The sequence below is a fragment of the Mobula hypostoma genome, chromosome 18, assembly GCF_963921235.1.
Source record: "Mobula hypostoma chromosome 18, sMobHyp1.1, whole genome shotgun sequence".
In the NCBI taxonomy this organism is placed as follows: Eukaryota; Metazoa; Chordata; class Chondrichthyes; order Myliobatiformes; family Myliobatidae; genus Mobula; species Mobula hypostoma.
The window spans coordinates 565,020-578,550 of NC_086114.1; the positions used below are offsets into that span (position 1 = coordinate 565,020).

At 41.4% G+C, this 13,531-nt stretch overlaps 1 protein-coding gene across 1 annotated transcript in view; it reads right to left on the reverse strand.

Annotated features, from left to right (window-relative positions):
- LOC134358264 (AP-1 complex subunit mu) overlaps nt 1–9,289 on the reverse strand; it is a 30,882-nt gene extending 21,593 nt beyond the window's left edge. The window contains exons 1-5 of the mRNA XM_063070280.1: nt 8,836–9,289; nt 8,259–8,430; nt 1,887–2,024; nt 1,631–1,716; nt 1,366–1,499 (exon numbers count right to left, since the gene is read on the reverse strand). Of these exons, the coding sequence (XP_062926350.1) occupies nt 1,366–1,499; nt 1,631–1,716; nt 1,887–2,024; nt 8,259–8,430; nt 8,836–9,108 (803 nt within the window). The 5' untranslated portion in view covers nt 9,109–9,289. The remainder of the gene's footprint in view (nt 1–1,365; nt 1,500–1,630; nt 1,717–1,886; nt 2,025–8,258; nt 8,431–8,835) is intronic.
- Nucleotides 9,290–13,531: the final 4,242 nt, after the last annotated feature.

Here is a 13,531-nt window from a genome sequence, read left to right on the forward strand (position 1 = left end):
ATTAAAAGGTTGCAGCCATAGCACCACTTATTACATTTCCCAAATCAAGAGCTATTAATGCCTACTCTGCATTTCCGATTAGGCAACTAATTTTTATTCCACTCCAACATATTACCCCAAACACCTCAAGCTTTAGCCTCTGCAATAACCTTTGATGTGTCTTGCCAAATCCATGACTTTCCTTTTATCTCCAGCATGTTATCGCAAAACTCCCATTCATTTATCAGTTTCACAAACCATATTCACTTTGTACTTTAAGTATTCTGCTCCATCTATTCTAATTTTTCCAACATTTTCCATGTGACAGAAGCTAACTGACCTATAATTTTTAACTTCCTGATAATCCCCTTTTATAAACAAAGAATTACATTTATATATTCCAGTCTAAATGCACGTTCTCTGAATCTAGGGAATTGTGGAAAATTAAACCAATGCATCAAATATCTCTGTAGCCACTTCTTGTAAAACTGAGGATGAAGTCCATCGGGATCCCAGAGGCTTGTCAATCCAAACCCCAACACTTTGCTCAATTCTTCAGAAGTAATCATTTCCAGAGTTCCATCCTCCAAAACTGGACTCTCCCAACAGCTAAAATTCTCCATCCTAGGCAAAATCCTGATGAAGCTTAGAAATTATTTCTTTGATTTTCAATTACTTTCAATTCGCTGCCACTTTTTTCCCAGGAATGCCTACTTGTCAGTTATTCAACTTCTCTCCCCAACTCTCTGCTTCTTTCTTGACAAAAGACTCAACCAGTTCCTCTCCATCACCACCCTTCTCCATCTGGCAGAACTAATCCTCACCCTCAACACCCCCCAGTGGCATTTACCTATGTCTCTTTACCTTACTGACCCTCAATAGTTTCTGCTTTCTTTTTGACTTTAATAAGGTACTGACAAAACTTATTTAGACAACCACAATTGCTTCCATTACAAAATGTCAAATTCTCATGCTGGTTATTGATCTGAGAAGTTAATTTGCTTTCTCTTTTCACAGAAACTACCTGATGTACTAATACTTTCCAACACCACCTACACTTACATCAAGCACCCATTTATAGTAATTCAATTTTATTCTCCCAAAATACCCATAAATTGCTCATAGATTCTATCACTCAACACAATGTGGATTATTCAGAGCGAACAATTACCTTATTATATTGTGTGTCTTTGGGATGCTCAAAGAGACCAGAGCACCTGGAGCAAATTCACCTTATCGAAGGGAGAACATGTAAACTTCACAGAGACAGCACCAGAACTCAGGGTGGGACACAGCTTACTGGACCTACACACACATATATACGCATATACACGCACACACTATCCAAAAATCTTATACATCACAAAAGTTAGAAAGTTATCTTACTTTTGAGCGCTGACGTGGTAAGACATTAAACGGAAATTTCCATCTGGAGGAATAAATGACAGAACTCGTTCAGATTCCCATCGTTTGAAACGAACACATGGATGGAAGCTGACATCATCCAGTAGCCTTGGATTCTGCAGTTGGCAATAATGAGCATTTCAGACATTAGCATCTGAACATTTGCTGATTTCAAAGTTCAATATCTTTTAAACACAAATCCTCAAAGTTAGCCGATAGGAGCAAAGAGGACAAGTACTTTACTTACCATGAAGGAAAGAGTAAGATCTGGCATACCAGTCAGCTTAATGCAAGCATCTATAACACCCTGGATTTCAGCAAAGACTGTTGATCCTACAAGATATAAAGAAAATTCTATCAAAACTAAAGCCACTGAACAGGTATGTTTCTACAAACTTAGCATGCTGAAGCTCAAATACATGCATGTTTATTCAACTTCATTCAATTTGTTAATTCTTTACCAACAGCTTCATAAGCAACATGTTACTAAGTAATCTTGTTACCTGATTTATCTATAATGGCATCAATTTCTTCTGTAACATCAAAATAAGCTTCATTGTTTGTGTACTTGACTCCTGCTCTCCGCCAGGGGATGTTAGACAGTTGACCAGTTGGAAGCTGATCTCCTATGTTGCTGCTCCCTAGCAGAATTAAACATAAACAGCTTTAATTCTTTTCATGTGTTACAAAGGTTACTATTTTATTGGGCACAGTTCTATAACTTGAGAAATGGACACTATTTGTGGAATATGTATTCGGTGAAGTTATCCAAATTGATCAAAAAGTTAAGATGATTCTTGCTTTTACAAATTCTTATGTTAAAATACCACTGTGGAAACATTTTATCAGTTAAAGTATCTTTGCACTACTTTATTGATTTCAACTGCAGACCACTACTAGAGGGATATACAATATCTGCCCTGCCTCTTTCACCAGTTTTGACCAGTAATCAGAGGTGACTTTCTCAATGGCATTACTAACTATATAATGCAGGTAGTTATTCGCATTGAATGTTCAATATAGCACGTTCTGCTTAAATCTTTTAAACTTAACATTGAGGACAACATCACATTGTAACTTATAGTCATTCACAATTACAACATCAGAAAAGGGCAAGGCGAATTCACCCACTGAATCTATGCTGCACTTTGGAATCTAGTCTGATGTCCCATCAAAACAGATCTCTTCAAGTACATGAGCAAATGAACTGTGAATACTCTAGTTCTATTACATTCCGAAGAGTATAATGGAAAGCTGAACAAGTTTTCATCTCTGGTAACCTTTGTTGATCATGCCACATCATGCCATCACTCCCAATTCTAATATCCTCTATAAATCGACCAAAAGCTTAGTCTATCAAACTCAGAAGAAATATCATTCAATTTACTTGAGAACTTTGGAGAATAAAAAATCCAAGATATTGTCAAGACAACAAAAAGAGCTGCAGACACTAGATTATGGAGGGAAAAAAAGCACAACAGACGAATTAATTGGGTCAAGCAGCATATGTTTAGGCAAAAAGTGTAATAAACGTTTTGTATTGAAACTCTGCATCAGAACCCTACATCAGGATCCATTTGATTCAGCATCCTCAACTTTACTCAAGTTTCCTTTTCCTTCACTAAACTCACCTTGTTTCTTGTAATCCAAGGTTCCCTGACCTTGCCAACTTTGTCTTTCCTTCTAACTGGAACATACCTGCCCTGTACTCTGTACAGTTGGTCTTTAAAACACCATGCAGTTTATAACCTAGCCCCTAGGGCCCTTGTGGCTATGTATGGAGCCTAACTCGGTTGTCAATTCCTCCTTGCCAGCCATGCTGTTCTCTAAGTTAGAAAAGCATGGGACTTCAAAAAGTTTGAGTTTTGTTTTGAAAAATTCCGTCAGAATTCTAGATCAGATTACGAGCGTTGTGAATTTACCAGAGACCTCTGTCCAAATACCAATCTGTTTCAATCACTCCTTTCTACCCTCATGGTCAGATAGAACCTACCATGCTTGGAGGGAGAAGGGTCTGTTTTCTATTGAAGACCTGTACATAGAGGGACGGTTTGCAACATTTAGTCTGCTGAAAGAGAAATTTGAGCTGCCTCATTCGCATTTTCGTTGCTTACAAATTAGACACTACATTCAATCTAAGATTTGTAATTTTGAAATCCTTCCAGAGGAGCATATATTTTTTGATACAGGTTTCCCCCGCCATCTGAAGGTAGAACGTTCCTATGAAACGGTTTGTAAGCCGAAATGTCGTAAAGCGAAGAAGCAATTACCATTTATTTATATGGAAAAATTTTGTGAGTGTTCGCAGACCCGAAAATAACCTACCAAATCATGACAAATAACACATAAAACCTAAAATAACAGTAACATATAGTAAAAGCAGGAATATGATATAATACACAGCCTACATAAAGTAGAAATACTTCGCTACAACAATTGCCTGCACAGATCTCCGTAGCGAAAATCTCACGCAAGCGCTCTCGGCAGAAAATCTCACGCAAGCGCTGTTGGCCTAAACGCGCTCTCCAGTAACCTTTAAGCTATGAGGCTGCCAAATCTACCAAATAACACATAAAAATACACAGCCTATATAAAGTAGAAATAATGTATGTACAGTGTAGTATCACTTACTGGAATCGGGAAGACAGCTTGCCGAGCAAACTGATGATGGTGTGTTAGGCTGAGTCGTCACAGGTTGGGTGGTGCAGTGGCCCCCACCCTCCGGGCAGCCGACCCGATACATTGCCACGAAGAACACAGCGGTAGCCGGGAGGCACACAGCACATCTTTAAGAAAAAAGCCGAAATAAACATGCTAATTAATTAGGTGCCACCGACACGTAATTGTCGGCCCAGATCAGAGGTGATGCAATCGGAAATCGACACTGATCTGTGCCGACAATTACGTGTCAGCAGCACCTAATTAATTAGCTTGTTCATTTCAGCTTTTTTCTTAAAGATGTGCTGTGTGCTTCCCGGCTACTGCTGCATTCTCCGCGAATCGGTACAGTATCTGTCCAGGGCCCGGGTGTTGGGGTGGTGGGACACTGAGGTGTCATCTCATCGTCAATCAGGGCAGGCAGCTCATCTTCTCCTATGACTGCTCGGCTCAATGTCGAAGATCGAGGTTCGTCGTCTGCTGTGGCTGATGTGGAAGGCTTGTTTGACTGCTGAGCCTCGCACATTTTTCTATCATACAGTTGTTTGTAAGGACTCAAACCATCCTGCAAATATCCCCTAAACCTACGTACCCTTTCAAAATTAAAGTCGTACTTTACCATTGCAGCGAAAATCTCACGCGGTTCCTTCATGTTCAGTTCGCTGGTTTCCATTGTTATCCTTTCCTCTTCCAATTGCATCAGCTCTTTATCTATCAGTTCTTGGTCATGGGATGCCAAAACCTCTTCAACATCATCTTCGTCAGCTTCCACAAGTCAAACTCACTTTATCCTTGATTCGTTCACCACCATTGAAACGCTTAATAATGTCTAGTTTTACGCTAAGTGTAACACCCTTACGAGTTCTTTTAGGCTTTTTCAATACCTCAGAACTCATCTTGCTAACGGCTGCTCACAGGCACGTGTTTAAGCAATGCCGTTCCGAATCCGGGGAGAGTGGCTGCTCGGGACGCGCGTTGATTTTTTATCACGTGCTGCCTTTCTTCGTAACAGCGAAAACACCTTCTGAAAGCGAAAACAGGGTACCAATGTAGGTCTTTCGTAACAGGGAGGTTTCGTAAAGCGAATGTTCGAAAAGCGGGGGACACCTATATTTAAAAGAACCCTCCTGCCTCCAAGCATCTAATTTCTAAGTTTGTACGTTTGTTCGATGATTGCACTGTAGCATCTATTGTGAAGATTGGAGACGCCTGGAGAGAGGAGTTGGGCATTGAATTATCTGAAGCTGCCTGGGACAAGAGTTTGTCTATGATACAGGCCTGCTCTGTTAACAGCAGACACCAACTGATCCAATTTAAAGTTGCCCACTGTCTCCACTACTCTAAACTTAGATTGCACAGGATTTACCCTTCTGTCTCGCCAATGTGTGATAGATGACAAGGGACGGAGGCCACATTGTCACACACCTTTTGGTTTTGCCCATTACTGACTGGATTTTGGTCCAAAATATTTGATTGGTACTCAAAGACCTATAGAAACCATAGAAAAACTACAGCACAGAAACAGGCCTTTTGGCCCTTCTTGGCTGTGCCGAACCATTTTCTGCCTAGTCCCACTGACCTGCACACTGGACCATATCCCTCCATACACCTCCCATCCATGTATCTGTCCAATTTATTCTTAAATGTTAAAAAAAGAACCCGCATTTACCACCTCGTCTGGCAGCTCATTCCACACTCCCACCACTCTCTGGGTGAAGAAGCACCCCCTAATATTCCCTTTAAACTTTTCCCCCCTCACCCTTAACCCATGTCCTCTTTTTTTTCCTCCCCTTGCCTCAGTGGAAAAAGCCTGCTTGCATTCACTCTGTCAATACCCATCATAATTTTATACACCTCTATCAAATCTCCCCTCATTATTCTACGCTCCAGGGAATAAAGTCCAAACCTATTAAACCTTTCTCTGTAACTGAGTTTCTCAAGTCCCAGCAACATCCTTGTAAACCTTCTCTGCACTCTTTCAACCTCATTTATATCCTTCCTATAATTTGGTGACCAAGCTGAACACAATACTCCAGATTCGGCCTCACCAATGCCTTATACAACCTCATCATAACATTCCAGCTCTTATACTCAATACTACGATTAATACAGGCCAATGTACCAAAAGCTCTCTTTACGACCCTATCTACCTGTGACGCCACTTTTAGGGAATTTTGTATCTGTATTCCCAGATCCCTCTGTTCTACTGCACTCCTCAGTGCCTCACCATTTACCCTGTATGTTCTACCTTGGTTTGTCCTTCCAAAGTGCAATACCTCACACTTGTCTGTATTAAACTCCATCTGCCATTTTTCAGCCCATTTTTCCAGTTGGTCCAAGTCCCTCTGCAGGCTCTGAAAATCCTCCTACCTACACCTCCAATCTTTGTATCATCAGCAAAGTTGCTGATCCAATTTACCACATTATCATCCAGATCGTTGATATAGATGACAAATAACAATGGACCCTGCACTGATCCCTGTGGCACACCACTAGTCACAGGCCTCCACCCTGAGAAGCAATCCTCTACTACCACTCTTTGGTTTCTTCCATTGAGCCAATGTCTAATCTAATTTACCACCTCTCCATGTATGCCTAGCGACTGAATTTTCGTAACTATAGAAGATTCTTCCCCTTGGAAGCCGGTCTTGCCATCTTTGGCTGTTCGCATTCTACTATTTGCTTCTCTACAGCCATACAACAGTCTCTGATGCTGGGGATGATTGTCGCCAAAAGACTTATCTTGAGGGAATGGAAATCACCCTCTCCCCCTTCCTTTCGGAGATGGATGGCTGACATGACCTCAGTCATTAAGATGGAGAAACTTAGGTTCTTGAGAACCAATTCAATCAAAAAATTTTCGGCTATCTGGGATCCATTTCTTGCCTACCTGGACAAGGCCGGGGGCGGATGAACAATCTCCCTCCAGCTGATTTCTCACAGCCCTCATTTGAGATTTAATGTTTAGTATTTTTGAGCACTTTGTACAATAGGCATCCCTGTAATGTTATGTCTCTTTCTTTTTTTTTGCTTATTTCATTTTTACACGTCTGAGCTGATATGTTCTTGTTGATTTTATTGTTTTTTTTTGAAAATTTTGAAAATAAAGTATTAAAAAAAAACCATACAGTTTCAACTGGAGGGTGAATTGAAATGTTTGTGTCATTTATGTACAGCATAGAAACAGGCTCTTTGACCTATCTAATCCATGCTAAACCATTTAACCAGCCTACTCCCATTGACCTGTACTGGGACCTTAGCCATCCATATCCATACCATCCAAACTTCTCTTAATCACTGAAATCGAGCTTGCATTCACCACATGCTAGCAGCTTGTTCCACACTCTCACGACCTCTCAGTGAAGAAGCCTCCCCTTATGTTCCCTTTGAACTTTTCACCTTTCATCCTTAACCCATGATCTCTGGTTGTAGTCCCACCGAACCTCAGTGGAAAAGCCTGCTTGCATTTATCCTATCTATACCTCTTAATTTTGTATAACTCTTTCAAATCTCCTCTCAATCTTCTACGTTCTAGGGAATACAGTCCTAACCTGTTCAATCTCCCCTTATAACTCAAGTCCTCCAGAGTTGCAACATTCTTGTAAATTTTCCCTGTACTCTTTCAACCTTATCTTTCCAAATGAGGCAAGCTTATTTGGGCCACTGGGAGAACTAAACAATGATTTTTAACTGATCAAAGGTCTTGGCCCAAAACATCTTATTCCTTTCCATAGATTTTACCTGACCTTCCTAACTCCTCCAGCATTTTGTGTATTACTCTTGATTTCCAGCACCTGCAGAATCTGGTGTTTATGGCTATTATGACTTTGAAGTTCAAAATTAATTTATTATCAAAGTATGTAGACTATGTACAGCCTTAGGATTTGTCTCCTTACAAGCAGCCACAAAATCAGAAATCCAAAGAGCCCATTAAAACACAAGCTAAGCACCCAGTATGCAGATAAAAGAACAAATTACGCAAACAATAAAAATAAGCAAATAACATTCAGAACTGAAATTTGTACTGCCACCAAGCCAGTCATCAATGCAGCCGATCCAGGAGCTCGTCAGTTGCAGGCCACAGCTTCAGTTCAGTGCAAAGACAAGTAAACCTCACAGAGCATCAAGCTCAACACTGGCCCAGCCCTTGAAAATGGTGAAAAAACATAAAATTTAAGGTCATGTAAACATTTTCATAAGGAGAAACTGGTTCCTACCTGTTATAGAATTAACAACTGAACGAAGAATAGTTGGTGGTTTAATCAGTTCTTTTAAAATGTTGGATTCAGTGGCTAATGGAAACCCATTGTCCAACATCTCTTCTAGGAGCTCGTATACAATCACAACATGATCTTTAATTGATGTCTCTGAGCATTCTCCAAAGTAGTCCTGAAGAGCGAGTACATAATTGTTTAAAAAGTGTCAAGTCATAAGCAAAAGATTCTGTGTGTTCTATATAAAGGTGTAACACTGATAACTTAAGTGTTCTGTCCTGTATATAACAAAGCAGCATAAGTTTAAGTTTTGTATAGACATTGCAGTTTTTTTAAATTTTCGCATAATGTTGCTCCGTTGGTGTCTGGTGTGTATGTGATTAACGTTATGCATTAAGTTTATTTTGTCAATAAATCATGCTGCAGTAAGTTTATTATTTAAACATCATGAGTGAAGCACATCTCAATGATGTTACATATATGCTATTAAAAAGTATTTGATTTAATGTTTCAACACATTAATTGTGGTATTAAAAAGGAGAAGACACAGCTGCCCTCCGGACATGCTGTAGTGCCAAACCTGCAGTGTTTCAGCCACTCGGTGCAGGAACTCGATGACAAAGAGCGGCGGCACCTCCGACTGGATGACGGCCACGAAGAAGATGCCATGGCGGTGGGTGCTGACCAGGTAGTGGTGGGGGGTGGCGAGCACAGGCGCCACATTCTCCGGCTGCCCGGCCTTCTCCTGCGCCTCCAAGAAGTAGTCACAGACGGAGCGGCTCACCACGCTCTTCCAATGCTTCTCCAGAAAGATATCCCCGCTGCTGTTGATGAGAAACAGACTGTGGATCATCGTGGCCGGTCCGCGGCTTTCCTCCTGCCTCAGGACTTCATCAGCCGGGATCCGGGATTCGAGCGCCGAGCGCCGCCTCCGATCACTGCAGCCTCAACATGGCGGCCCGGCCCGGCCTGGCCTAGCCTAGCCTAGCGGGCGAAACGTTTCGCAGCCTTCCCACCGCGCGCGCCCCCGTCCTGTGACCTTCCCACCGGGCGCGTCCCCGAGCAACTGGCACCGATGGGATGGGTGTTTGCTGCCCGGTCATTGGCGACTCGTTAATAGTTGTGAATTATGTGAAAATTTGAATCTGGTGAAGGTTTTCAGGAGTTTTCAGAGAGAGACCAACAAGCATGGCAGGCAAAATATAATGTCCACTTTGAGTGACAAGGGAGTGGACAATCTGATGTTGGCAGGGACTTGTATATATGCTGGTACAGGTAAGGCCGACTGAGGTGCGGCAAGTGACTTCACAGTAAATGGTGTGTTTGTCATACAGACTAGCACCTCACATTCCATCTAGGTTGTCTGTAACCCAATGGTATGAATGTTTAATTTTCCAGTTTCAGGTAGGCATTATTTTTGTTTTGTTTCCTTTCCATGTCTTCCTTCCAGCCCTCCGTCACCCATTTTCATCCCCTTTATCCTTCTGGATCCACCCACTGTATCCCTCCAGCATCTGCATCAACAGTGTTGAAGTTGAGAGCTTCAAGTTCTTAGGTGAACATTAGCAGTAGCCCGTCTTGATCCAACCATATAGACATCACAGCCAAGAGAGCTCACTAACATCCACTACTTCATCAGGAGGCTAAAGAAATTTGGCATTTCTGTCACCCTTACCAATTTTTATTGATGCATCATAGAAAGCATCCTATCTGGATGCATCACGGCTTGGTACAGCAACTGCTCTTCAACTGACCACAAGAGACTACAGAGAGTTCTGGACACAGCTGAGGTGATCACAGAAGCTAGCAACACCTCTATACTGCCTCAGTAAAGCAGCCAGTATAATTAAAGACCCCATCCACCCCAGACATTCTCTCTTCTCCCCTCTTCCATCAGGCAGAAGATACAAAAGCCTGAAAGCATGTACCACCAGGCTAAAGGACACCTTTTATCCCACTGCTATAAGACCTAAGTGGTTCTGTAATACAATAAGATGTAAGTACTGACCTCACAATCCACCTTTTTTCCGATCTTGCACCTTATTCTGCACAGATGAGTTGGCTGAAGGGCCATTCTGTGCTGTATTACTCTGTGACCTGGGGAGGACATGCTGCCAAATGTGTTGCTCTACTTTATTGCAGTTGATGAGTTGATAGTTAAGTGACAAATAACATTAAATAGAACCCTTCCTCTCATGGGGATCAATTAAGACAAGGAAAATTTAAAAAACTTGGGCATCTGAAAGAAAACAGGAAACGCTGTAACACTCGGGTCAGGCAGCATCTATGGAAAGACAGATGGATAACATTTCAGGACTGAATGAGAGATGAATGTTAGTTATCGGTGGAAGAGAAGCGGGGTAAGTTCTGATCAAGGGTTGAGGCAAGTGCGAAAAGGTAACTCCAACATAAGCTTGACAGCTGTGGCAGGGTTGGTATACTAGTACCTGCTACAAGGTGAGAACAAATAGCATGAACGATAATGATGCATCACCCCAAATCAGGTTTCGGCACATTTTGATAGGGAGGAAATTTACACACCTGCATGAGTTCCCAAAGCATACGACAACCCTGTGATTTCAGTCTTAGAGACTGATGTCAGAACATTGTTCAGAAAAATGGATTCTCACCAGGCCCTGACAGCATATCTGGTTCAGTGCTAACAATCTGCACTAACCAAATGGTTGGAGTGTTCAGGGACATCTTCAAACCTCTGCAGACCAAGGTTTCAACCTGCTTCAAGATGGCATCATAATACTAGTGCCAAAGGAAATCATGGTGACCTGCCTCAATTATTATCATCCAGCAGCACTTACAGTACATCTATGACAATGAATTGTTTTCAGAGATTGGTTATGGTTTGAATCAACTCTGGCCTGGACCCACTTCAATTCGCAGCAGGCCTGCCATCTCACCGGCTCTCTGTTCTGTTCTGGAGAACCAGGATAACCAGAACATGCAGCAGGCTGTTGTAATTGACTACAGCTTGGCTTTCCACACCATTATCCCCTCAAAACATTGTCAAACTCCAAGATTTGAGCCTGTATACCTCCATCTACAATGGAAACCTCATCTCCTCTTCACTGACCACCTTAGGCGCAAGCTCACCTTAGGATGGCAGTACAGTGCAAGGCATAAAATTATTATATATTACAAAATAAATAATGCAGAAGTAGGTATTAAGTGGTCATTGACTACTTAGGAATCTGATGGCGAAGTGGAAGTAGCTATTCCGAAGTTGTTAAGAGCTGGTCTTCCAGCTTATGTACCTCCTCACCAACAGTAGCATTAAGAACAGGCCCAGATCATGAGAGTATTTAGTGAAAAATGCTGCCTTCTTGAGACACTGTTTCTTGAAGGTATTCTCCATAGTGCTGATAGTTGTGCCTGTGTTGCAGCTGGCTGAGTCTACACACCTCTGCAGGGTCTTTGGATCCTGCATATCAGGCTAGATGCAATCTGTCAGAATGCCTTCTATGTGCATTTATAGAAAATTGCAAGAGAATTTGCTGATAGACCAAAACTACTCCTGGTGTGTCGTCTTCATTATTGCATAAGCGTGTTCAGAATCAGATTCAGCTGTAATATCACTAGCATATGTCATGAAATGTATTGTTTTGCGACAGCAGTACATAATAATAAAAAACTATAAATTACAATAAGTATACAGCATATCTTCTTCTTCATGTGCCTTGCGCTTTACACGCTTGAGCGATCATGGCTTTCCACATCGAACGATCCCATGCAGTGTCAATGATATCTCGCACACTTAGATCTGTTATTTCTTTCAGTGTTCATATATTTTCTTCTTTGCCTTCCTTTTCCGCTTTTCCCAGGAATATGGCCTTGTAACTTAAGGCATTCTATTTCTCCCTTTGTGATGACATGGCCCAGGAATTTAAATTTCCTCTCATTTAATGTTCTAATTAAAGATCTTTTTGTATGGGCACGTTGGAGTACTGTCTCATTAGTCACCCTATCTCTTTGTGATATTTTCAGCATTCTTCTAAGAAACCACATTTCTGTTGCTTCTAAGTTTCTTTGGAGTTCTGGTGTTATAGTCCATGTTTCGGAAGCATACAGCAAGATTGACCAGATGTAACATTTTAGTAGCTTAAGCCTTGTTGTCATAGAAATGTGTCTGTGGGTAAAAATGGGTTTCATTTTTTGGAAGTTGGTTTTGGCAACGGCAATTCTTTTTATTTCTACTTTACCTCTAGCATCTTGTGATATAAAGCTACCAAGGTAATTAACATAAAAAATGCTGGTGAACGCAGCAGGCCAGTTAGTCCTGACGAAGGGTTTCGGCCCGAAACGTCAACTGTACCTCTTCCTATAGATGCTGCCTGGCCTGCTGCGTTCACCAGCAATTTTTTTTTATGTGTGTTGCTTGAATTTCCAGCATCTGCAGATCTCCTCGTGTTTGCAAGGTAATTAAAGCTGGTCTTTTGTTCAATCTCTTGGTTACCGACGTATAATTGACAGTTGGGAGTATCCTACTGTTTTGATATTACCATACATTTGGTTTTTTGACAGTTGACGGTTAGATCAAATTCTGCACTTGTTTGTCTGCACAATGTCTAGGAGGATTTGTAGGTATTCTGCAGCACTTGCTATTAGGGTGGTATCGTCTGCATATCTTATATTGTTGATGTTAACACCTCCAATTTTTATCCCATCTAGGTCTTCTATTTCTCTGAGAATCATTTCACTATAACAATTCCGGTGAGGCAACAGATCCCTAACTCCTCTTTGAATTTTAGTCCAACTGCTTATTATTATCATCAATTTTTACCGCCGTCGTTTGGTTCCAATATAAATTTTGAAGCAGTTGTTGGTCTCTTCCGTCAATGTTTAGATTAGCAAGAATTTGAAATAATTTTTCATGTTGCACTTTGTCAAATGCTTTAGTGAAATCAATAAAACATAAAAAGACGTCATTCTGATATTCAATTGCCCTTTCTGAAAGCATTCGTAGTATGAAAATTGCATTCCTGGTTCCTCTATCCTCAATAACCTCATATTGTAGTTTAGAAGTTTCTGGTCTTGTTTTTAATTCGACTCAGAATAATTCTCAACAGAATCTTTATACAGTATATAAAAAAAGTAAAAATAAATAGTAAAAAGAAGAGGGAAAATGGTGTTTGTGTGTGTCACTACAGCAAAGACCCTTTCCACCCTCCCGCCATTACCCGGAGCCGCGCGCATCTCACAGGACAGGATCGTTCCGCCCCGCCCCGCCCCGCCCCCGAGGCCGCGCGCACGTCTTGGCCCAC